Raw genomic sequence first — 24,383 nt, 5'->3', positions numbered from 1 at the left:
TATAAAATTTTAAAAGCTCCCCATTTGTGACAATTTTCAATAACTGCAAATAGCTTGTGTTCTATATTTTTATTGCAATGAAAGGATACAGATACAGTTTTTGACAGATACTTAAATTATTCTCCAGATATTGCAAAAAGACAATCCTCACCATTGATCCAAATACAGACAAGTTAGTTAGTTAAAGATGCTGACCACATAAAAAAAAGATTTTATTTTTATAAATGATAACTCAATTTTTACATGACAGACACACAATGTCAAATGAAACTTCCTGCCAAAAAAACCTAATCATCTGGGATATCAGCATCTTTCACTCAAAGATAAAGGGACAGAAACAAGTGAAGTTCCATAGAAAGTAAAAACATATGTCTTTAGTTGCACGTTGTGTCATGCCCAGTCTATCCAGGTCTTCAAAGTCAATGACAGTATATTGAAAACACGCATCGTTTTTCTACAGGAACACTAAGTGAGACCCCTCTGGGGTTTTGACTGACAAGATCTTCTACTTACAGACGTGGTTAAAGATTCACACATTTGAAGAGACGTTCACTCAGGCAGGAGGGCTTTCCCTGCTCCTCGTGAACTTGACCATGAATTTTGAGGAATGCTTTAACAAGGATTTTCAATTTAACAATATACGGTAGGAAAAACACCTTCGCAACCTCGTCTTGTGCGCATTTGAGAACCACTAGAACTCAGATGTTTTTGGCATTCCAATTCCAATAAAATGTCCAGAAACAATCTATCTTAAGTCTTCAGCAGCGAAAACATAATTGGTGGTTTTTAGTATTAGTACAAAATGCAGTGACATGAACAACCTGTGTGTCTGACATTATAAAATAGAGTACAGTTCCCGCTGAACTGGAACTGCTGGCATGAATATCTCTGGTAGATTTATAGAATCCATATATAAATGATACATTTGTATTTTATCTCTTAAATATCATCCTCAGTATGAGTCAAAGAAAAAAGCTAAATGTAAAATAATACTCTAGCCAATAGTATGCAACTCTACGGAAAGATAGTATTGGACCTTGGCCCTATTAAAATGCAAACTTAAACTATTTTGGACCACAGCCGCTCGGGGAAGTACGATTGATTTATCAACCTCGGACTTTGAACACCAGATGGGAGAAACAGTGGCTATGCAGAACGGATGTGATTGGCTCTAGAGGACATACTGCACGAGCTACGGCATGACGTGTTTGAACTCTACTTATCTGGAAGTTGGTCATAATTTTAATGTACATGAAAAAAAGCATTAATATCCCACATCATTTGGCACAAATGTGGATGTAGTTTCCCCTTCTGAATGCAGTCGACCTCACTATGGAGTTTGGTTTTAAATAACTGCCTACCACAGTCAAGGATACTGCTCCCATTTTTTAACTTCTCTGTTTCCGTTAACAAGGACTATTTCTCATTAGGGTCACAAAACGCATTTGCAGAAATGTATGAAGCAGACCGTGTGTCAAGTGCACAAATATACCATTGTCATCATCGTAGCCGTTTACTGCTCGCGTTTAATCTTTAAGCCTGTCTGTTTTCACAGAGGAAGATCAACCTGAACAGAAATGGGAAACATCTTCTGAACATGACAGAAGTACGTCAGCAGGTCCACATGGAGCATGGGAGTATGTGTGCGGAGTGAGGGAAAACGTTTATGTCTGAACAGTCAAGGGCTTTGTCTCACTTTGCTCTTCTTCTTCATCTTCCTCCTCCTCCTCCGTATGCTGCTCCAGCTCTTCTCTGGTGATCATTTCAAAGTCGTTGCCGTTGCTGTGCTGCGAACCTTCGTCCTCTCGCCTGTCACTGTCTGTGTCCGACTGACGCTCTGCTCCCGCTTCTTCGCTCACCTCCATTTCTTTATTCTCGTCTTCATCCTCTTCCTCCTCGCCGTCTTTCTTCTCGCTGTCCGATTTATCCTCGCTGTCTGATTTCTGCGCTTTGCTTGAATCCGTGCCCTTGTCAGATTTCTCACTGTTGGATTTCTTGGAGCCGGAGCGGGGACCCTTGTACTCGTGCGTATAGAGGGGCCGGAAAGAGTCGATAAAGCCCACGTCCGCTGTCAAGTTTGGTAGAAACCAGAAGTGATGACGGCCACCTGTCACCACCCAGATGATCAGGAACAAGATGCACCGAGCTGAATGAAAAGAAGGAATAAGCCGATGAGAAAAGATGTCACTTGAAATTGCTGGATGATATCTAATTGCAACTAGAATGTGAAGTCGTACCAACGGCCAGTAGTAGTATGCTGGCGACGAAGCATCCTGCCGCCACGCTCAGGTAATACACGCCGACTCTCATCTCAGCAGGCCACAGAGGGAACAGAGTGGCTGCGATGACGGCAATGACTGCAAACACACACAACGCTCTGTATCAGTGCTGAGCCAGTCAAACGACAGACACTGTAGAAGAAGAGATCCTACCTAGAATCAATCCCATGGCAAAGGTTTTAAAGTGGACTGGATCGTAAACCCAAAAATAAACCTGTAGGGAAGACAAATGTTTTAAAGAACAACAACAAAAAACAGAAGTAAAAATGAAGATTTTATAGCAGTATATTTGATTAATATTTAAATAATCCAATTACATTAACAATACCTAGACAGCCTGAATATTATCAATCAATCAATCAACTTTATATAGCGCTTTTACAATCACGATTGTGTCAAAGCAGCTTCACAGTGTCAAACAGGATAATATTGCGACAAAATTAGATTTGGCTGTACAGTCGTACTGGAGAAAACAGTACATTATAATCTAGTATTATGTTCTTATATCTAATATAATCTAAACAAGTATATAATTAAGGCTGTCAGCGTTAACGCATGCGATTCATTTAAAGTCCTTCACCTGTAAAAATAATCGAACGCAATTAACACAAATAAATGACAAAAGTATGTGAAGCTCAAAAGTACCTTTGAGCTCTTGATATATAAAAGGTCATGATAATATAAGAATATCCTGTAAGTTTCAGAGCTGAAAACGTCCTTGTTAGTCAAAGAAAAGCTTTTATAGATTGTGCGCACACTGATGTCATCGTGTGGCGAAACATGCCTCCAACAGAATAAGCCCGTCTAATTTAGTAGCCCCGCCCACCGACTCATAGAGCTGTTTGGATCACGCTAGCCAGCAGCAATAAACATGCTGAAGAAGATAGCAAGATATTGTAGAAGAACACAGTCACTGCATAAGCTTCCTTTGGATCCTAATATTAGGAATGTGTGATACTTCATTTATTTTTAAAGGGGTGATGAATTGAGAAATCAACTTTTCCTTGAGCTTTTGATATATAAAGGTCATGGTAATATAAGAATATCCTCTAAGCTTCAGAGTTGAAAACTTCCTTGTTAGTCAAAGAAAAGCTTTTATAGACACCAGGCCCAGCAAACGGTCCTGTGCTTCTACTGACGTCAGTGCGCGACTAAATGCGCCTCTACAGAACGTCTAATCCAGTAGCCCCGCCCACCGACTCATGGAGGGCTAGTGCTAGATTGTCAACAACAATAAACATGCCAAGGAAGATTAAAGGTCCCGTTCTTCGCGTGTTTTCGAAGCTTTGATTATGTTTACAGTGTGCAATATAACATGAGTTCATGTTTCGCGTGTAAAAACAGTATTTTTCACACAATTTACTTATCAATTAGTTTCCTCTGTCCTAAAAACGGCCCGATGATTTCCTTGTTCTATGAAGTCCCTCCTTCAAAAAGACGTAACGAGTTCTGATTGGGCCAGCACTTCCCGTGTTGTGATTAGACAGCAGCTTAGTGCACTTTGCCCGGAAAGGTCCCGCCTCTTACCATAACGGGGAGATGCAAGCGCCGAATGCGCGCTCTTGGGAGAGCAACAAAACCACGCACCCCTATTTTGCGTGTTCTTGTGCCTAGTGATGTCATTACATCCCTGCACTTCCTGCTGTAATCCAAACCGGCCGTTCGCTGTAGGCTTTGAAAGGGAACTTCAGTTAAATTAAAGGGTTACTTCAGCGATTAGCATATGGCTTTGTATCAGTAGAAACCCTGGAGAATATTCAAATTATTGTGCTTTCCCCCCTCATATCTCCCTGAGACAAGAGATTTATGCATTTTATTTCTGGAAAAATTCCTCCTATGATGCAAAATGACGATTTTTGCATCATAGGAGGAATGTTTGCCCAGAGGCTAAAGACTACAGCCAGCAGAGGGAGCTATTTCCGCATGTTTTGAATCCGTGCATGGGGGATGGGCGATTACACTCAGCTGGCAGGGAGAGCTCAGCTTGCAGACAGGATCATTTAAACGGAGCTATGGTGAGCAATGTAAGTCTTTTAACTTCTCAAATTCATTTCTATGAAAGTTAAGCTTGCAAAGGCATGAACTGAAACGCGTGCCAGACTGAACTCGCGTTGTGAATGTATGCCGCGAGTGTAGTCGCGATTACCTCAGCTCTCATCACTCGTGCAGTTAGTGCTCAGTGCTGTGACACTCGCGCGGTGACTCACTCATTATATTGAACAGACACGTTCAGTTTTTAATTGTAGTGTCTTCTCTAACTCAGTCACAGTAATGAAGTTGGTGGTGTTGGGAATGGCCTCACAGGGCAGCGAAGCATTCTGGGAATTGTAGTCTTTCATCCCCATGGGACAAAAATACATTTTCTGTCTTTTCTCAGTCTAGAAGACACCAAATTCAAAAATAATTTCACATTTCTACTACATTGATGACCCAGTTTAAATATAGATTCATCTTCCCAGCACTGAAGTACCCCTTTAAATATCTCGCTTGGCATTGAACTTTGAGCTTTATAATTTTACAGGTATTATTTATGCTCTAACAGCAACATTACACACTAAATAAAGTTTGAAAGATGGAATCGCGAAGAACAGGACCTTTATTGCGCTATTCCTGGTTGTGGAAGAACACATTCACCGCACATTCACCCCTCTCCAAAAATGTAACATTTCAATTCTACACGGACTGCAAGCACTGTGATTAGTCTACCAGAACCCCTCCCTGCCCCTTCCTCTGCATGTGTAACTGCAAGTTGACGCAGAAGTGTAAATGGAAATTGATGCGTAGCCCACTGCGTAGAGCAGTTGGGCGGCAAATGGCGGCCCCCTGGGCCAAAAGTGGCCCGCCAGCGATAATATCTGGTCCTCGGCGCGCCTGCATCTGCCGAATCTGGCAGATTGTTTTGATAGCGGCTGGTTCTGAAATATATTTGTCAGTGTACGCGAGCTAATGAGACACGAGCTAATGAGAACTGTGCAGGTAAACTCCCATTAGTTCAAGAGACGCTCAGTTTGTCTAGTGGCCAATGGAAAATTATGCAGCATTTAGCCTCATTGTTAGAGCGTCAGACTACCGTGCAGAAAAGACCCAAGTTCGAGCCTCGCTCAGAGCAGACAGTGCGAATTTATATCAATATTCAATCAGTTTTGTCTTTAGTGATTTTGCCTTTTAAAAAAATACAGCAACGTTTTAGCAACAATGTTTAATTTTGGGATAAATTCAGAGCTTTCAACTTTCAACACAGACAAAGAGTCTGGAATAGATCACTAGACACGCCTCAAAAAGAGCCATCATGAAATGTCTGGTATGATGACAAAACGAACAGTGAACCATTGAAACGTTTGATTATATCGCGGGCCGTCAGCACCAACACGTGAACGATAACAACTCAAATTCAGCTTCCTTTTTATCAAAACATATTGACAAGAACCAGCAAAAAAGGTGCCTCGTCTCGTGGTGCCGTCTGATTCTTTGCGACAACTTCGTTGTAGATTAGACACACCATTCCCATTCTTGTTTGTATGCCCTGTTTTCGCTGTTAACTTTCCTCTTTAGACTCTTTGATAGTGCTATCTTAAATGTTAACATCACTCTGCAGTGCACTCGATAGTCGTTTAGCCTACCTCCAAAATGCAAACGATTGCAAAAAAAATACAGTTTACTACGTGAGGATGCCAAGGAATAATTATGAGCATAAAAGTATGCTGTGACGTCGAATAATTATTACAATAGGTTCCATGTGTAACAAGCTAATTAAAATACATTTATTTTTTACAATATGGAAAGTGGAAGTAATAAAACATAGTTCGTTAAGAGCAATCAAAATACCAATAATGGGCTTATTCAAATCCTCTTTTATGTTTTGAGTTATTTTTATTTATTTATTAAATTATCCCTTGACTATATTCTGGCCCGCCAAGTTATGGCACATTTTTTGTGGCCTGTGGCCAAATATATTTGATGACCCCTGGCGTAGAGGCTACGGCGCCGGTCCGACACAGAAGTATAAATCAGCCATAAGTCACAGCTGAAGGGCGTTGTTAGCCACGACGAGCATAGCAGTCAATTAAATGGTTAACTGCAAATGACAATTCATCGTCAAGTAAAATGTACAATATTTACAAGCATCTGTTAGATATGATTTTCTGAACGCTACTCATCCTGACCTCACTGCCATCCAAGAACAATTGGTCCTCATGAGGCTCCAGCTTGAACTTCTTTTTCACATCCTTTTTCTTCTTTGGAGATCCTGGACTGTCATCCTAAACATACAGAAATAAGCCTTCAAAATGAGATTCATGATATGCACATGTAACAGAACTCATCTTCGCAGATGTTCTAGTCATACATTTTTTTCCTTCTTTGTGTCAGTAGCCTCAGTATCCTTCTTTTTGTCTTTGTCTTTATCTTTTTTGCTCTTTTTCTCCTCTTCCTTGCCGCTGTCACTTTTAACCTTCTCCTTTTCTTTTTCTTTCTCCTTTTCCTTCTCTTTTTTTACATCTTTCTCTGGCTTCTTCTTCATCACTTTCAGGGCTCGGTGGAAAAACTGCTTCTTTAGGAGCCTGTGAATAGGAAGACCCGAGTTATTAATGGCAAATTAATGATTGACTGACTCAGATTTTTTTTCAAGTTTTCAAAGGGAGCAGGCCAAATATAATGAAATCAAATGAGATGTACACAAAATTATTGAACAAGACATTTGTGATTTAATAAAATATTCCGGAAAAATGTATTCAAAAGTAAAGATATGTTACAAAAAAGAAAATGTGATTCCACAATAATGTTTTTAATATTGATGAATTAGAAATGTTTCTAATACGCCAACTTAGCATACTGTTATATTTTACAATATTACTTTTTACTGTATTTGTGATCAAATTAATACTACCTTAGTGAACATAGGAGACTGCATGTTCTTTAGCATCGATATCTCAACTGATTATTTAGTTAAAGAGATAGTTCACCCAAAAATGAAAATTTGATGTTTATCTGCTTAGCCCCAGTGCAACAAACATGCAGGTGACTTTGGAGATGAAGATTTTTTTAACTCCAACCGTTGCTGTAGGCCAGTCATATAATGCATGTCAATGGGTAACGTTAAGAGTTCTATGAGAGCAAAAAAATAATAATAATTGCTTAGACAACATGCACAAAGAGCCCTGTGGCTCATGATGACACATTGATATCTTAAGACACAAAACGATCAGTTTGTGGGAGAAATTGAGCCGTATTTATATAATTTTTTACCTCAAATACAACGCTATATCCAAAAGCCTGGAACACGCTTCACTTCCGGTAAGGTCAATATACACGCTCTGGATCGTATATCTGCTCGGGCCAGAGCATGTATATTCACCTTACCAGAAGTGAAGCGCGTGAAGGCTCGTATACCTAGAACATGTATATTGACGTTACCGGAAGTAGTGTTGTCAAAAATATCAATATTTCGATATGTATCGATACTGGAATATCTGAAACGATACAATTCGAGTTTTTACAGCATCGATACCAGCTGCGCTCTCCCCTCTGACCGAAAGCGAGTTGACACACCGGCATTCTCACTCAGCCCGGTTAACCTCTGAGCACGGCGAACGCGCGTTCTGCTGGAATTTTTCCTCATGACAGTGTGTTAGTGTTAGTGTGTGATCGGTCTGAATTTTGCACGGGATTGCACATAAATTAATTCTACTAATCCCCGCAGATTTCGTGCTCACATCTGAAGCGCACACACACAGCCGCCTCTGACATGATACAAGTGCAAGTGCAAACATTTGCTTCTTTTTCCAGCTTATTGTTGGTCAAATACACTCAAAGAATTATCAGTGCACATCTAGAAGAGTATTAACGTAAACACAGTCGCAAACAGTTCAGGAAGAACGAGTAACAGGAACAGTGTTTAGGATCCATGCGTCTGTTAGTCTTAAAGGGACCGCAGTCATTTGTTATTCAAACTACAAAAAGACAAACGATCACACTGCTCTTGACTGATCAACTCGAGTAACTTTAATAGTTTCATCTGTAGGCTATTGAATTTTTACAAAGAACATTATCCAATGTTGTTTTAAATGTAATTACTATGCATTTTTTTAATTCAGTTTCTTATCTGAATGTTAGACCTACCTGAAAAAATAAAGCAGTATTTAATTTGTATCTTCTATTCTATTGCATTTATTTTTGCTATTGTTTGTAATCAGTTTATTTGTTCTTATTTTATTACTGTTTACTCGTCTTTTTAAATTCAATTTACCATTTTCTTGTGCTGTGTGTAAGCTATTGCAACACAATTACCCCATTGGAAAAAATACATTGAGATAGCAAAAATTTGTGAGATAATTTTAATAGTAATTGATCACTAATTGTTCAAATCAAAACGATGCCCAATTAGGAACATGATGGCCACGTGAATTTGTAGTAAAAAATAACAATGAATAATAACAAGTTCTGTTGTCATATTAAGCATCTTATCTTTTTTTTTTTTTTTTACTATGGTATCGTTTTAGTATCGATATATCGATATTTTAGTCTGGTATCGTATCGAAGTCATAATTTTGGTATCGTGACAACACTAACCGAAAGTGAAGCACGTTCCAGGCTGTTGGATAAAGCGTTGTATTTGAGGTACTTTTTTTATAAATACGGCTTGATTTCTCACGTAAAACGGATCATTTTGTGTCTTAAGATATCAATGTGTCGTCATGTGCCACAGGGCTCTTTGTGCATGTTGTCTAATAATGTTTTTTTTTTGCTCTCATAGAGTTGTTACCCATTCACATGCTTATATGACCTACACACAGTACCGGTTGGAGTTAAAAATCTTAATTTGTGTTCTACTGAAGAAACAAAGACCTACATGTTGGATGCACTGGGGGTAAGCAAATAAACATCAAATTGGGTGAACTGTCCCTTTTAACAGCTTTGTAATATCAAAAACCAATAAAATCCCACTCTGCATTCATAAAATGTGAGAAAAAGACTAGGTGTACCTGTTGCAGTAGTCCACCACCGACTCTCTGGTTGTGAACAAAGCTTCTTCACCCTTCTTCGCTTTGGCCCACTTTGAATCCATCAGACAGTCGACTGCTTTAGAGGCTGATGAGCAGAAAACAAACATTCGGTTTAATGACAGCCTCTGAAGCCAAAAATAAATAATTAAAAGAAACCTTGACTAAACCATATGCAGAGGGAACAGAAGCTAGCAAGACAGGAATGAGTGCACTGACCGACAAAGTAATCCACTCGATGTCCCATCATGTTGGTGGATTTGGCGGGGCAATTAAAGCGCAGGTACTTGGCCACCGCCTTCTCCTCCTTGGTAGGTTCACTGACCTCCTGAAAAAAGTGAGATCACAGATTGTAAAGACTTGATAAAACTTGTCTGCTGAAGATCTAAAGTTTCCAACTGAATTTTAAATCAGAACACATTACAATATATAGATTCAGTACCATATTAATTATCAGCAGAAATTTGCGATTTTTTTATTCATTAATACCATCAGACAATATTAAATACACTATTGTTCAAAAGTTTATGGTCAATATGATTTAAAAAGATTGATACTTTTATTTAAAAAAGACATTTTTCAAATAAATGCTACTTTTTAAAACGTTCTATTCATCAAAGAATCCTGAAATAAATGTATATACATTTCAACAAAAACATTAAACTTAAAATTTATCATAAATGTTTGAGCAGCAAATCAGTATTAGAATGATTTCTGAAGGATCGTGTGACATGGAGTAATGACAGCTGAATATTCAGCTTTGACCACAGGAATACATTACATTTTAAAATATTCATATAGAAAATGAGTCATATAAATTGAAATTATATCCCTGTTTTTACTTTGTCTTTATCAAATAAATGCAGCATTGGGAAGCATAGACTTCCAAAACATTTTAAAAGAAATCTTACAGACAGAGGACATGGATACTAAACCAAGATTCATAGTAGCAGAATTTACAAGAAAAGCTGGTTTGTTCCTCTGGCTACAACCCTTAATTCCAGTGAAAAATGACACCTAAGAGAATGTAGGAGAACAGCAGTGCAGGAATCCAGCTATCCCCTCTGAAAAAACCTTTGAAATTTACCTCCCACACTGGCAGCAGGACCTTCGGTGGTCATGGACTCAATGAATGTGAACTAATTAAAAGCCTCAGCTCACCACACACACTGATGTGCTGTGCTCTGTAATCCATACACTGAAATTACCATCTCCATTCAGACAGAGTCCTCGCTGACCCGCTTTATTAAACTAAAGATCATTACTTGTGTGACCACGCTATACAAAAAAACCCTTACAAATCCAGGCTATAGAGACATCCTTCATATAAGTAATGAATGACTACCAGGCATAACTACACTCTTAAGCCTGAGGTCTGATTGTATGCTGTAAATAAAATGTCATATGCTTAGTATGATAAGAATAAATGCTGCCGTAAATAACCTCCCAATTCAAATGTTTACGTACTTTTGTTTTAATTTGTTTGAGTGGTGAGGAAATATGTTGCTCTTGTAAATACTTGCCAACATTTTAAATACAAGTCTAGAAATGCATCAAAATAACAGCAAAGCGCAACCGTACAGTGAATTTTGAAGTGATATATTCTTGAAAATTCAGATGTGGATTCGTACAGTAATAGCTGTAAATTTGCCGCACGTCACACTTTCAATTGCACGCGCTTGAGAGTTGATCGCAAACTCTGGATTAAACCTGAGTTGACAGCTTTGAGAAACGGTTGAACATGATCTAAACCAGGTTGGATTTATCTGTATTTGTCAACTCTAAACCTACTCTGAAACTCAGAGTTTGTTTGTTAAGCTAGCTTCATGCAACAGGCCTTAGGTATAAACGGGTATGTGTCGCCCTTGTCCACTTGTGATCCAAACAACCAAAACATCTTAATACCAGGTGGTTTAAGCAGGTCCACAGTCACTGTGGTAACTTGTCTTGCAATACAGTAGGCCCTGGTCTTATCTTTACGGTTTGTTAGTGAAAGCTTTACTACATTAAACAGGCTGCAGGCTTCAAGGGATAATACCCCCAAAAATGAAAATTAATTTCTTCTCAAACCTGTAAGACTGACTTTATTCAGCGGCACACAAATTTATGTTTTAAATAATGTCATGGTCACAATTTCATTGTACGGTAAAAATAAAATAAAACCTGAAATCAACAGGTTTGGAAAAACATGAGGGTGAGTAAATGATGACAGATTTCTTTGGGGTGAACTTCCCTGTAACAGTCTAATTGGCATGATGACAGTGAAAAACATTCATTCTTTGTTTTAGCTTGGAAACTTTTACAGTCTAAAGAATTAATTCAGGGTTTCCTATTGATTGTTAAGTAAAAGTAATGCAGGATTTCTCCTCTATCAATCAGAGTAGGAATGCCATTTTAATTTACTTGGCATTTACAGCAGTACTTTAATTCAGCAAGGACAGATCAAATTGATCAAAATAACTGTAAAGACATTTATAATATTACAAAAGATTTCCGTTTCAAATAAATGCTGTTTTTTAAAGGAATACACCGACTTTTTGGGACTTTAGCTTATTCACCGTATCCCCCAGAGTTAGATCCTCCATAGGTGGATTCCATAGCTCCATTCTCATCTCTGTACCATAACTCTGTCCGGCGCACCACCGATAGCCTAGCTTAGCACAAAGACTTGAGGTAAACGGCTCCATCTAGCCTCCTGCTCAAACAGTGACAAAATAACACCAACATTTTCCTCTTTACATGCTGTGATCAAGCGGCAACCTCCCGCAATCTCTCTTGAAGCCAATACGAAATGTAAACAGCAATTCACTGACTGGCCACTAGGGACAGGCTCCAGAAGGGAGCAGAATCTTATTGAGCCCCGTATTAATATCCCCAACTTTAGAGCAGAAAAAAATATGTTTACAGCCTGGTAAAAATTGTGGTTTTGCCCTATACAGCTAATTTTGACCTTCATGACAACTGTGAGAGGGGTGAATTTTTTTATAACTCATTTATGTTTTGGTTAAACACTTTAACCAAACAAATGAAAGTAACGTGGGCAGCCCCTCGCAGACAACTGCCACGCACACACATAACACAAACACAACTCAACGTAAAATCCAGATCTGGTGATCTCTCATCCTTTATTGTTGTCGCTCGTCCTTATATGCCTCCAAGCTCCCTCATGAGAGGACTTGAGACTGGTGTGGCTCGCAGGTGACACTCATTTGCACTCACGCCCCACTTTCTCTCTCGCTCGTCCACCTCGCCACAGAAATATTGCACATATTTTTCATCCGTGCTTCTACCCACCCGCACATAATTACTTATCCGCCTGCATCCCCACCTGTGAATTTTATAAATGTCACTATCCACCCGTTTTAGCCACTTTTATGTAGGACTCTGGCGCCTGCTGCACCCATGTTACAGCAGAAAAGTTCCTTGATTATTAGGCAGAAATGAGAGTATAGTTCCTAGCCATAACAGTCTAGAGAAAATAACTTTTCATTTTCTGTCGGTCTTAGTACACAATGTAATTACAGAACAGTATTTCTTCAAAATAGTAGTTTTAAATAAATGTAAAAAAAAAATATTGAAAGTGCATTTCTGAGTGAGATGCTAACGATCTAATCAGATTCAATTATATATGCTAAGCTATGCTAAAGTGCTACTGCCAGATCTAGATATCCACTAAATGGATTCAAAAACAGTAAAACTCAACTGTTTAACTCTAAGGGGAGTGAAACCAGGCATTGGTTTTAAGTCAGTGGCAGAACCACATATTTGCAGCACTTGAATTTTTATTGACATATATTGAGGATGCTACACACGTTAATGATGGAGAATGTTTTTACAGGAATAATTCACCCAACAAAATTGACGTTCTTATGGGAAATTAAATAATAGGTTAAATGTTTTGGAATGACAGTCACAGATCACTTTTAATGCAGTAAATGGTGACTGAGGCATCCTGCCTAAGTCCATGTTTACTCAACGCAGAAAGTAAGTCAAATTAGACTGAAAAAACATGAGGGTGAGTAAATGACCATTTTTATTTTTTTGGGGGGTAGGGGGATGACTCTTTAATAGACTACAAATATGTGACGATGGTGCAATCTTTGAGAAGTTATGTATTATGGACGATGTTTGGTTAAATTCCTGAAGCACATGAGACAGCAGCAGCTGGTTAATAAGAACAGCCTGCAAACCGAACAGTCTGTGCCGAGCTAAGATGGCCAACTACATCAGCTGTGCCACCAGACACACACTCTTCACAGGGGAGAGACATTAAAATCAGGTCATGCTGAAATCAAAACATCGAGTAAGTGTATAAATGTTTAGATACCTGCCAAACGATACATTACATTACCGAAGCGAGGCGCAAAAATTGCGCCAACACTGATAAATAATCCACCTCCCATATATGAGAGCGCTGCAAAAAATAACGGCTCAATGCACAACTGTGTGTTATGTCGAACAAAACACTAACTCGAGAAACGATACAATGTCAAACAGAGATCTAAGATCGAGCATCTGATAGCTAATGTTACGTGAATTTGGTACCTGAATTCGCTTCTTGTGTCTCCTGCGTTCCGCCATGATTTCTAACTTCTGGGTTCCCTTGACGTGGTCACGAATAGAGTGAGGAGGGAGATCTCGCGATATTTCGAATAGCCCGTCACTTCTTCGCTTGGCAGATCAAATTTTGAATGAATGAATACTGCCATCTGAAGTGCAGGTGAGGCACACGAAGTGTTACACAAAGTATTAGGCTACAAAAAGGGAGCTTTTTAGGGGGGATCTGATCCCCCGAAAGAAGGCTTCTCGATCTGTATGAAGCTTTAACTGTGAAGATACATTTCCACATTTCTAGCTCTGATTGATTTTAAATCGAAATTTTGGCCACCAATATATATATATATATATATATATATATATATATATATATATATATATATATATATATATATATATATATATATATATATATATATATATATGATTTTGACAGGATCAGCAGAGAAGGCCCTGACATATATATATATATATATATATATATATATATATATATATATATATATATATATATATATATATATATATATATATATATATATATATATACACACACATTCATTGTTTGAATTTTGAAGGATGATTTGCTGTGGTTATACCATTGTTCTGCTAGCATGTTTTACAAAATACCAAGGTACTTCAACAAAAACCTTTATTTTGTCAAAAACACCATGATCAAAATTAGAGAACAATAACCAATGCAGCACACACACACACAAAAAACATTACAACTAAAATGTGATGCTTACAGCAGTCAAAAATTAGTAGGAAGTACAGAGGCCCTTGCTTTGAATGAGCTCAGCACATCTGCGGCCACAGGACATCACTAGATACTCACACTGCTCCAGCTACCCGTTTTGCAGTGTGATAGGCATTGTCATTGGCATTGTCTTCCATAAAAATTACGGGCTGATTGGGAGATGCTCGCAGTGAAGGAACCGCATGTTGCCGAAAGAGGTTCTGATAAACGGGTTCTGAGGTTCTGCATGTAGCTGTATAATAGGCCCAACTCCTGCTGCAGAAACGTCCCCTAAACCATCACGCCACTTCCTCCTCCACCTTTCATACCAGACTTCTTTGGGCACTTTGGGTTCAATCTTTCCCCAGTTTGATGCTGAACATAATGTTTCCCATCAGACATAAATAAATTAAAGTTGCATTGATCACTAAAATGAACTTTGGACCAGTTCTCCTCTGTTCACACAACATGCTCCTCAGCAAAGGTTAGTCTAGCCTTTTAATTCTTTCTGCTGATGAGCGGTTTGGTCACTGCTGAGTGAGCTTTCAGTCTGAATTCTCTTAGATGACAAGACACTGTATGGCGAGATGGATGCTTGCTGTGTTTAGCTCTGAACTGGCGAGTAATTCCAGCTGCAGTGTTGAACTGATTCCACACTGAAAGTCTCCGCATTGTCCTGTCCTCTCGTGCATTGGTCTTGCGTACCTTTTGGGGTACATTGAATGAATTAGTGTCTTTGCAAAGCTTCAATATTCTTGGAATTACGGATTTGAAAGGACCAACTTCTTTTGCAATAGCTGAAAGAGTCATCCCTTTGGCCTTCATCTGGACAACCTGGTGTCGTAAGGTTTCAGTAACCTTAGAGCGGCTTGCCATTTTGCAAAGTCAGTGAAAATTGGAAAGTTTGTTTCAAGTTAAATAGGGTTTGCCAGATTATTACGGAAATCAGCACCACGTGCTAGATTAACACCCAAATCTTGAAGGTATCTGAAAATGTTCTCTAATTTTGACCAGTATTATTTTTCAATTGTCTTATTTAAGTTGTATATACTGTACTTCAGAATATATTTAACTTCTGAAATATGCTTAAAAAACTGCCCTTCTGTTGAAATAGTTTGTTCTCTAATTTTGATCTCTCCTCTGAGTATATTTAAATATTCTCTTATTATTATTATTATTATTATTTTTTTAAACTTTTTTACCTCAGAATTAGTTTTTCTGCTGTAGCTAGGAGATAGCAACACAGACTGGAAAACCTTTATGTGGAATCATAAAGAAAGCCAGAGGAAACTGAAACTGTCACATGGCTCCGATCTTATCTCCCCTACTAAAACAATTCAGTATATCAAAGAAAGGCCTACACTAAAATGCAAAAGTTTGAAACACAACATTTTCATTTGTTGAAAAAGAAAAGTACAGATTTTATGTATTTGTAAAAAATATATTTAAATCTTTTAAAAATGTTAACATACCAATGTAAGCAAACAAATACCAAAGGAATAATATATTTTTTATTTACTTCATAGCAAACAACACATGACAAAAGAGAATAATTCAAGTAAAAACCAAAATAAAATTTTACAATAAAAAAGGGGCAAAATTATTTGTAATTGATTTACTAACTTATAATATTACAAAATATACTATACATAGAAAAATCCAGCATTCATCATTCTTACTCTGTTGGAGACCACATTTTAAACCTAATGCATTACACAAATCATAATATATTTGTGATGAATATTTAAAAATATATGATTTCAGTATTTATAGAAATGTCCGTTTCTGTTTACCTTACGCATTAGGTGTCAAAACAATAAAAGACTTTGAGGTAAAAAAAAGAAAAAAAGAAGTCCAATATATTTTTTTATACTATTTCAGGTGGTCTCACTCATCTGGGTCGGTGAGGGATTATCAGCTTCACTAATAGGCTCCGTAGATTTAAGAGCCTCTGTGTCTCTGGGGCTGCTGAGCAGCTCCACGCTGTTGCAGTTGAGGGGGGAGCTGATGTCTGATGATCTGTCACCACTTTTCTCAGGTGGAGGCTGCAGGCCTGAGACAGGCAGGGGCAAGTTCATCATGTTGTAGAACATGTTACCCATCCTTCGGGACAACTAAAAAGAGAGTAGAATAACCTATACTGAGTAAGAAGAGAGAGAGCTTATTCTTTAATAATCTTTAACCTTTAAAATATCAAGGACCTTTTGGAGGATATAAAGAACCCATAACTTCATCATGAAATTAAAGGAATATTGCTGAGTTTATTATAAATGATTTTATCCGTGCACATTTCTTTTTTTCTTTAAAAAAATAAAAAAAATAACTACCCCTCCATCTTGCAGCTACATCTCTTCTCTGATAATGTATTTATTGGCTTGACCACCAATAGCAAACCATAACTGTCCAATAAATTCCCCATGGACTAAAATCATCCCACCTTACATTTGTTCTTGTTTGAGAAGCAATTTTGATTGGATATACATCACAACAGGCAAGAAAAGACTATTGCAACTTCTGTTTCATGCTGACTTTAAAATAAGTCATGTTTCTGTACAGTTTATTTCACTAGAATTCTCCATACTTTTAATGATTAACTTGCTTATTGGGATATTACAGAGAATTTTATCCTTTTGAAACGTTGTAAATACCTGGGATCGTATCTTGAGCGCCGGCCCAAGCTTTAGCCCGAGTGTATCCAGGAGGTGCTCCTCTGTAAGAAGAGGTAACGTCTCTCCATCAATCATGTGGTCTTTGAACGTCTGCAGCGGATGACACACAAAATACAGAGATTGAAAAAAACACTTTAAAATTATAATTGCATTTTGTCATTTTACATTTCTATTAGGCTACCTGTGCATATTCAGCGCAGCTTGGCATTTCACTGATAAAGCTGAAGACGTCATCAACTGTCCATTTGCGAATATCTGGTAATGAAGACATCTCTTCTCCATTAAGAAACATATTAGGAGGTCCTAGTTGAAAACAAATACAATTGAATAGGTCAAATTGACTAATGTGTCATCATTGTCTTAATAGTACATCTGGAAAGTATTCACAGCGCTTCACTTTTTATAAATGTTTTTATGTTACAGCCTTATTCCCAAAGGGATTCAATTATTTATTTCCCTTAATTCTACAAACAATACCCCATAATGACAAAGTGAAAGAAGTTAGTTTGAAATCTTTGCAAAAAAACAAAAAACAAAAAATAAATATTCACAGCCTTTGCTCGATACTTTGTTGAAGCACTTTTGGCAACAATTACTGCCTCAAGTTTTTTTGAGTATGATGCTACAAGCTTGGCACACCTATTTTTGAGCAGTTTCTCCCAGTCTTCTTTGTTTCATCTGACCAGACTCCTTCAGGTGCCTTTTGGCAAACTCCAGACGGTGGTCATGTGCCTTTTACTGAGGAGTGGCTTCCGTCTGGCCACTCATACCTGCTTGATGGAGTGCTACAGAGATGATTGTTTTTCTGGAAGGTTCTCCTCTCTCTACAGATATATGCTGGAGCTCAGTCAGAGTGATTATCGGGTTCTTGGTCACCTCCCTGACTTCCTTCTCCCCCGATCACTCAGATTGACCGGGTGGCCAGCTCTAGGAAGAGTCATGGTGGTTCCAAATTTCTTCCATTTACGGGTGATGGAGGCCACTGTGCTCCATCTCCATTTTTCTGTAACCTTCCCCAGATCCACAGTCCTGTTTCAGAGATCTACAGACAATTTCTTGGACTTCATGGCTTGGTTTGTGCTCTAACATGCACTGTTAACTGTGGGACCTTATATAGACAGGTGTGTCAATTTCCAAATGATGTACAATCACCTGAATTTACCACGGGTGGTCTCCGGGCAAGTTGTAGAAACATCTTAAGGATGATTAGTGGAAACAGGAGCACCTAAGCTCAATTTTGAGTCTCATTGCCAAGTCTGTGAACACTTATGTACATGTGATTTTTTTTTTTTTCATTTATACATTTGCAAAGATTTCAAACAAACTTTTTCCGGGCTGTAACAACAAAACGTGGAAAAAGTGGAGCGTTGTGAATGCTTTCCGGATGCACTGTATTTCTTAAGAGAAATGTATATTGGCTCATAAAACATGTCTAACAAAGTTATTATGGTTAACTAAAATGTTTAAAAAAAATGTTTTTTAATTGAAATATAGCAACAACAAAAAAAAGATGAATAAAAACAACATAGAAATGTTGCCTTTGCATCTAACTGTTGAAGTTGAAGCACTAAATTCTAAAACTAAATAAATATTAACTATAAAAAACAACCAAAGACTAAAGCACATAACAAAATTACTAAAACTTTACCCAAAAGTAAATTGAAAATATAAAAATATAAACTCATTTAAAATATTAATAAATATTATAATAATACTAAAATAACACTGCTAAACACAACTAATGCATTTAAAAAAAGGGGGAACTAACAAACACACCAAGTGGTAGAAGTCCATTTCCTGGCACGGGGAGCATGTAGGGCATCCCCGTGAGAGGGCCAGTGGCAGATGGGTACAGAAACTTGTCTTGGAAAGCCGAGCAAGGGTTAGAAATGTCTTTTTCACTGGTGCTAGCATTGCAGTTCGTGACTTCTGCGCAACCCTCCTGTCCACTAATACATGCCTTGCGAATGCCTGTCTCTCCTTCCTTAAAACTTTTCCTACTGTTGGCTGAAGATAGCTCTGTTTCTACTTTGGTTTGGTGTGGTTTGCTGGTGTTGGCCTCAGTGCTCATTTCACCTTTCCCTTCAACTTCCTTCTCCTCCCCCGATGCACATCCTGGACTTTGCTCGATGTTCTTCTCGTCTGATTGGCCTTTGGGGAGAGTAATGTTGCTGTCTGAGCTCTTATGATTGGTGGTCCTCCTGCCTGTCCTGCGTCCTCGCTCCCTTTGCAGCGTGCTGATCGGTGGGTAAGGGCTTGACATGAGGAGACTGTTAGCATGCAAGTCTTCAAGTGTGGTGCGGTGAACGAATACATCATGACCATCCGGGAGACGCTGGCGGCCCCTGAAGGCCATTGGATTGGGTTGGATGCCCTGGTACATCATGGGATTCTCCATACCAATAAGACCCTTTTGGTGGGCGTTCTCCAACTCTTTTTGGTGCAGGATAGCATTCATCTCCATCCTCATAAAAAAAAAGAAAAAGAAAAAAAGATTATATTGATTACATTTATTAATAGCTTTGTATTGTACTCTACAAAATAGCTTTGTATTGTATTCATCCTTTTTTATCCAATTTAATATAGTTTTACATGGCAGGGAAATAGACAGAAACTTACCTGGCAATGTTCTGTTTGTGAATTAACTCTTGTCGTCTGGCAACCGTCTCCATAGTTTCAGTTTGAAGGAAGCCATAACCTGGAAATTAAAAAAATATATATATCAAATTAGATTGCTCAGTGAGCTTCCCTGATTGTGTAATATTAACCTGTATGTAATCCCATTCCAACCTGTGCCAGGGAATCCCCGGCCTGGAATAACGTTGGAGTTTGGGGTCAGAGGTGGGCCGAGGTGGGCACCCATATGGATTTGTCTAGCATCAGCTGATACCATCTCATTGGGCGGCACCAGTTCTCTGCAGCTAAAGAGGATTAATTCATCATTAAAGTCATATTGTTTGACTTCATTCTGTTATCTGATTTATTTCCATTTTCTACCACGTGTTGTAATTATATTATTGTTAAATTGTATTCCTATATTCCCATGTTCTATTTTTTGTTGTTGTTGGTATTTCATGTTTCTTGCTTATGCTATTTTTATGCAGCCTACCTTTAATGTTCTTTATATTTGCACATGATTATTGCACTCTGCCTGAACTGAGCACTATAATAGCTGAATTGTCTCATTTTTAGTATCAGAGATACTCCTTTTACGGTCTTGTTAGTTTTGGAATTCATTCTAACAAACCTTTCCATGAAGCGAGGATCAAACTGTGTGGGAACACCCTGCAGTCTCTGCTGACCCTGAGCCAGGATCTGTGGAGCCATGGCCATCTGGTTCCTCATCATGAGCTCCTGCCTTTGCCGCAACTCTGTTTCACAGACAGGGCAATAGATGAAGGTGTAAATAATAGTATTAGCTCTTTCATAGCTATATTTCTTCAAGATTGTGATCAGCTCTAGTTAAAAGTGTTTCATAGGCAGTGCCACTTCCGTGACAGACCCTCACCTCCAGCAGACATTCCATTGACCAGTCGGTACCAGTGTTTCTCATCTAGGGCGCTTTGCTCTCCCAGCGCTGTTATCTTTCTTAGCTGTTCACGTGGGGTCATGACACTACCTCCTCCTTGACTGTAACAAACGTACACATTCTCTAAATAGTACAAAACCATACACTGCCTTTTGCTTATCAACATTCTTCAGAATATCTTCTTTCGTGCTCAACAGAAGAAAGAAATGCATACATGTTCGGAACTACATGAGGATAAATGACAGAATTTATGGGTCATATTAAGATCTTATGGGGTTTTGTTCCACTGATCTGTCTTGCTCTTGCCTTCTTAACCACAAAAACTCGTTCTGTGTGAATGGCCCCTAACTTATACGTACTTATTGTTGAATGAATCAGTGTTTTGAACGAATCATTCATAAAGACTATCACTGGTCGCCACCTACTGTCGCAACAATGTAAGCTGCAGAAAGATTCTGATAAATCCCCAGCATTGATGCATAAAGTGTCTGGAACGTATGGGACATTATGTACTTGACAAAATGTAGGTAGGCCTATACTGTCCCTGAAATAGCACCGAGTGCTAGTATACACAACTGATCCCATCGGCTATTGACGGCTCATAAAACAATAGCCTACTTTAATTCTACTATTAAGCTATCTAACAGGCCTACTAATAATTACTTTTTTAGACAGTACAGTGAACAACATACATTTAAGATTCAATAAAAAATTCCAAGAACTCAAATGTTATAAAGAGTATAAATGTGTTGTAGCTAATAAATTAGCCCATCTGTTCACTTCTCCTGTGCTTTATCTCCACTCACCCAGGTGTAAGATATTTCTGTAATGTCGCTCCTTTCAGACTGACATTGAGAAATGAGGGAAAATGATAAGCTGTAACAAATTTGTCAACAACACTTTTCTCCTCTGATTGAGATTAGCTTTTGTAACCAGTTGCGACTTCCCCTGTGTAGAGCCAAAAAATCCAGAGCTATAACAATTAGTAAAATTTATATTATTATATTATATGTAGTGCTGGGCAATCGATTAGTCGGGATTAATCGCCTCCAAAATAAAAGTTCATGTTTAATAATAATATATACGTGTGTGTACTGTGTACTATATAAAATGCATTCCTTCATGTATATTTGCATGTATACTGAATCTATATTTTTCTATTTTTATAACATATTTTCGTAAAAAACATACAAGAATGAGTGTATATTTATATATACAAAATAATTATACACAGAACACACACGTATTTTATGTAAAGATTAACTTTTATTAACTTGAATTGTGATTAATCGATTGCCCAGCACTAATTATATTATCATATGTTATATAATATTATCATAATATAAAATTATTATATTATATTATATTATATTATATTATATTATATTATATTATATTAATGATTGTCGGCTTATTTAAAAAAAAATCAAAATATTATTGAAGTGTCTATTTCTCAATCTGCAAGAATTTTTTTACTGGAATAATAACACGATCTAGATAAATCTAAACAGATGTTAATTCTTGGATAATTCTCCTGTATTCTGCATGGGACTGCCTCTGTTATAAGAAGCTGTTCTAATCTGAGTCCAGTAATCCTCCTGTTAGTCCAGCAGTCTGCCTGCTACATCTGCTGACCTGCATGCATGTAGCCCTGCTGTCAGCCAACCCCCAAACTACCTTCAGGGCCCCTATTCCCCCCACAGATCCTATTAGCTAAATCCTGACTATACAGCATTTTAAAGGGATGTGTTGGAGGTAATCCCAGAGTTTAGAGTTTTACCCTCAGCAAACCTTGCCTGTAAGCATACTGGACAATACACCCTAAGTGCTAAGCCTATTAGCCTCCATTAGCCCCAGAGATGTCCTAAAAACACCTTGGGGATAAATCTGGGATACAATCGGTTTATGTGTTAAATGTGGTGCAGGCAGACACACCGTCAACAGTGTTAAAACCCTGCCTGCCTGATACACAGAAGAGTGTTTAGAATGATGGAATGATATTTATTATCTATATTTATTATTTACATACATATTTGTGACATTTTTTTAAATACTTTTCCAAAATTCATATGAGAACTTTTATCAAAATGCACCTGACTTTTAAATATTACCCCCAAAATATAAATTTGCATAATTTGAAAAAACATAGACATAGGTGCATGTCATTAAACGTGCTTGTATCAATTGATAATTTTGGACAAACAATCATTTTAATTTAAATATGACTCCCTTTCGGAACAATAAATGTATTATTCCATCACTTGTCGCACATGCGACAAGTGATGCTATATCCAAGTCACAGACTTGAACTAGATGGATTTGCTTGTGTCTAATCTCATTAAAGGAATAAATTAAGGGAAAACTGCTGACGACTTAAATCAAGCCTTGCATTTGGGCAGGTCATAGATAATAATCATCTGGTCTAATGTACTTCCTTTGTACGATAAGGGCATACAGTAATTCCAGTGGTTCAAGTGTAAGAACAGAACTACCTAAACAGTTAAATGTGATGTTAACATGTAAGGGAATAGAGGTTAAGGTTCAAACTAATTTTTGTTCTAGTCAAGTCAAGTCACCCTATATAGCGCTTTATACGTTACAGATTGTTTCAAAGCAGTTTTACAGTGAAACAGCTCTAAAAAGTCAAGTGTCATATACGGATGATGCATATGTTAAATAATATACTGTGCTATGAAATTGTTGCACATAGTTGTAATGGATCTACAGTGAAATTAAATGTTTAAAATACAGTCTAAATTGTTACCTTACATCACAGGTTAAACATATACAGTATAAACTGTATAAAAACAGCAAATATTAGAAGGAAAAATGAAGATATAAAGACAGACGAGACATTGGACTCACCTCTGAATGTCTGCCAGAAAAATGGGAATCTGTCCAGGATCTCAGTCAGGAAGTAAATATCAATACATTCATTCCAAACAAGAAAAATGATTCCAAAATGAGCATGAGTCCTGAAGCTGCAACAAAAAAGGAAGAAAGCCCACAACTATTAGGACTGCCAAGTCTTCGTTCCTGCCGCAGATGCCTTGGCCAACAAGTGCCAGCTCCTTGTCTTAACTAAAAAAGACCTTTAATTACAGATTCAAGTTATCTCTATTAGCTTGGCTTTATCTGCCTGCTTAAGCCCCCCCTTACCTGACATCACTATGATCTCTCGTCCAACTGCATGCGGGACACTCTGCTGAAATGTAATTAAGAGCACTGCCTAAGCACAGTGGCTAAACCTCTTTCAACATTTACCTCAGTAATCCGATGTTAGCACTTTAAGACAGAGGGTAAGATACCTAAACGCTCAGCTTCCTTTTCCATGGAAAAGACAAGCAGTACGTGCCAGTTCCTTTCAAGTGCAACTCATAGAAATCATTCTCTGAGTGTTAATCAGACTATATCGGGTGGCAATAATTGGGCCCCTGCCCTCCTGACTATCCTATGGATGATCATGTGCTCAGACTTGTTAATCTGACAGTTTGTGCTCACCACCCGCTTATGCATCGTCTGCAGTTCCCAGACTTATATTTTTTAACACTGAGAGGATCAGGGAGAATTAGTACAGGGATAGGTGTGCGCACAATTGGGCGGCATATGCGT

At 38.0% G+C, this 24,383-nt stretch overlaps 2 protein-coding genes across 3 annotated transcripts; both read right to left on the bottom strand.

Annotated features, from left to right (window-relative positions):
- Positions 1–54: 54 nt before the first annotated feature.
- Positions 55–13,921, bottom strand: sec62 (SEC62 homolog, preprotein translocation factor). The gene is made up of 8 exons (XM_067452348.1): positions 13,823–13,921; positions 9,497–9,605; positions 9,260–9,365; positions 6,625–6,838; positions 6,443–6,538; positions 2,433–2,493; positions 2,238–2,357; positions 55–2,146 (listed from the first exon to the last, which is right to left on the bottom strand). Exons 1-8 carry the CDS (start codon positions 13,856–13,858, stop codon positions 1,665–1,667), a joined length of 1,224 nt encoding a protein of 407 aa, XP_067308449.1. The 5' UTR covers positions 13,859–13,921; the 3' UTR covers positions 55–1,664.
- A 2,254-nt stretch (positions 13,922–16,175) lies between these two features.
- On the bottom strand, positions 16,176–24,180 carry samd7 (sterile alpha motif domain containing 7). Of its 2 annotated transcripts, XM_067453244.1 has the most exons (10): positions 23,931–24,180; positions 23,637–23,752; positions 20,751–20,872; positions 20,490–20,613; positions 20,033–20,163; positions 19,862–19,940; positions 19,019–19,707; positions 17,424–17,545; positions 17,222–17,332; positions 16,176–16,687 (listed from the first exon to the last, which is right to left on the bottom strand). In XM_067453244.1, exons 3-10 carry the CDS (start codon positions 20,851–20,853, stop codon positions 16,451–16,453), a joined length of 1,596 nt encoding a protein of 531 aa, XP_067309345.1. In that variant the 5' UTR covers positions 20,854–20,872; positions 23,637–23,752; positions 23,931–24,180; the 3' UTR covers positions 16,176–16,450. The 2 variants fall into 2 exon arrangements, with proteins under 2 accessions (XP_067309345.1, XP_067309344.1); XM_067453243.1 differs by lacking the exon at positions 23,931–24,180 and having other exon boundaries at positions 23,637–23,914.
- Between the last annotated feature and the right edge of the window lie 203 nt (positions 24,181–24,383).

This window comes from Pseudorasbora parva, chromosome 9, assembly GCF_024679245.1.
Source record: "Pseudorasbora parva isolate DD20220531a chromosome 9, ASM2467924v1, whole genome shotgun sequence".
Classification (NCBI taxonomy): Eukaryota; Metazoa; Chordata; class Actinopteri; order Cypriniformes; family Gobionidae; genus Pseudorasbora; species Pseudorasbora parva.
This window is presented reverse-complemented; position numbering and strand designations above follow the sequence as displayed.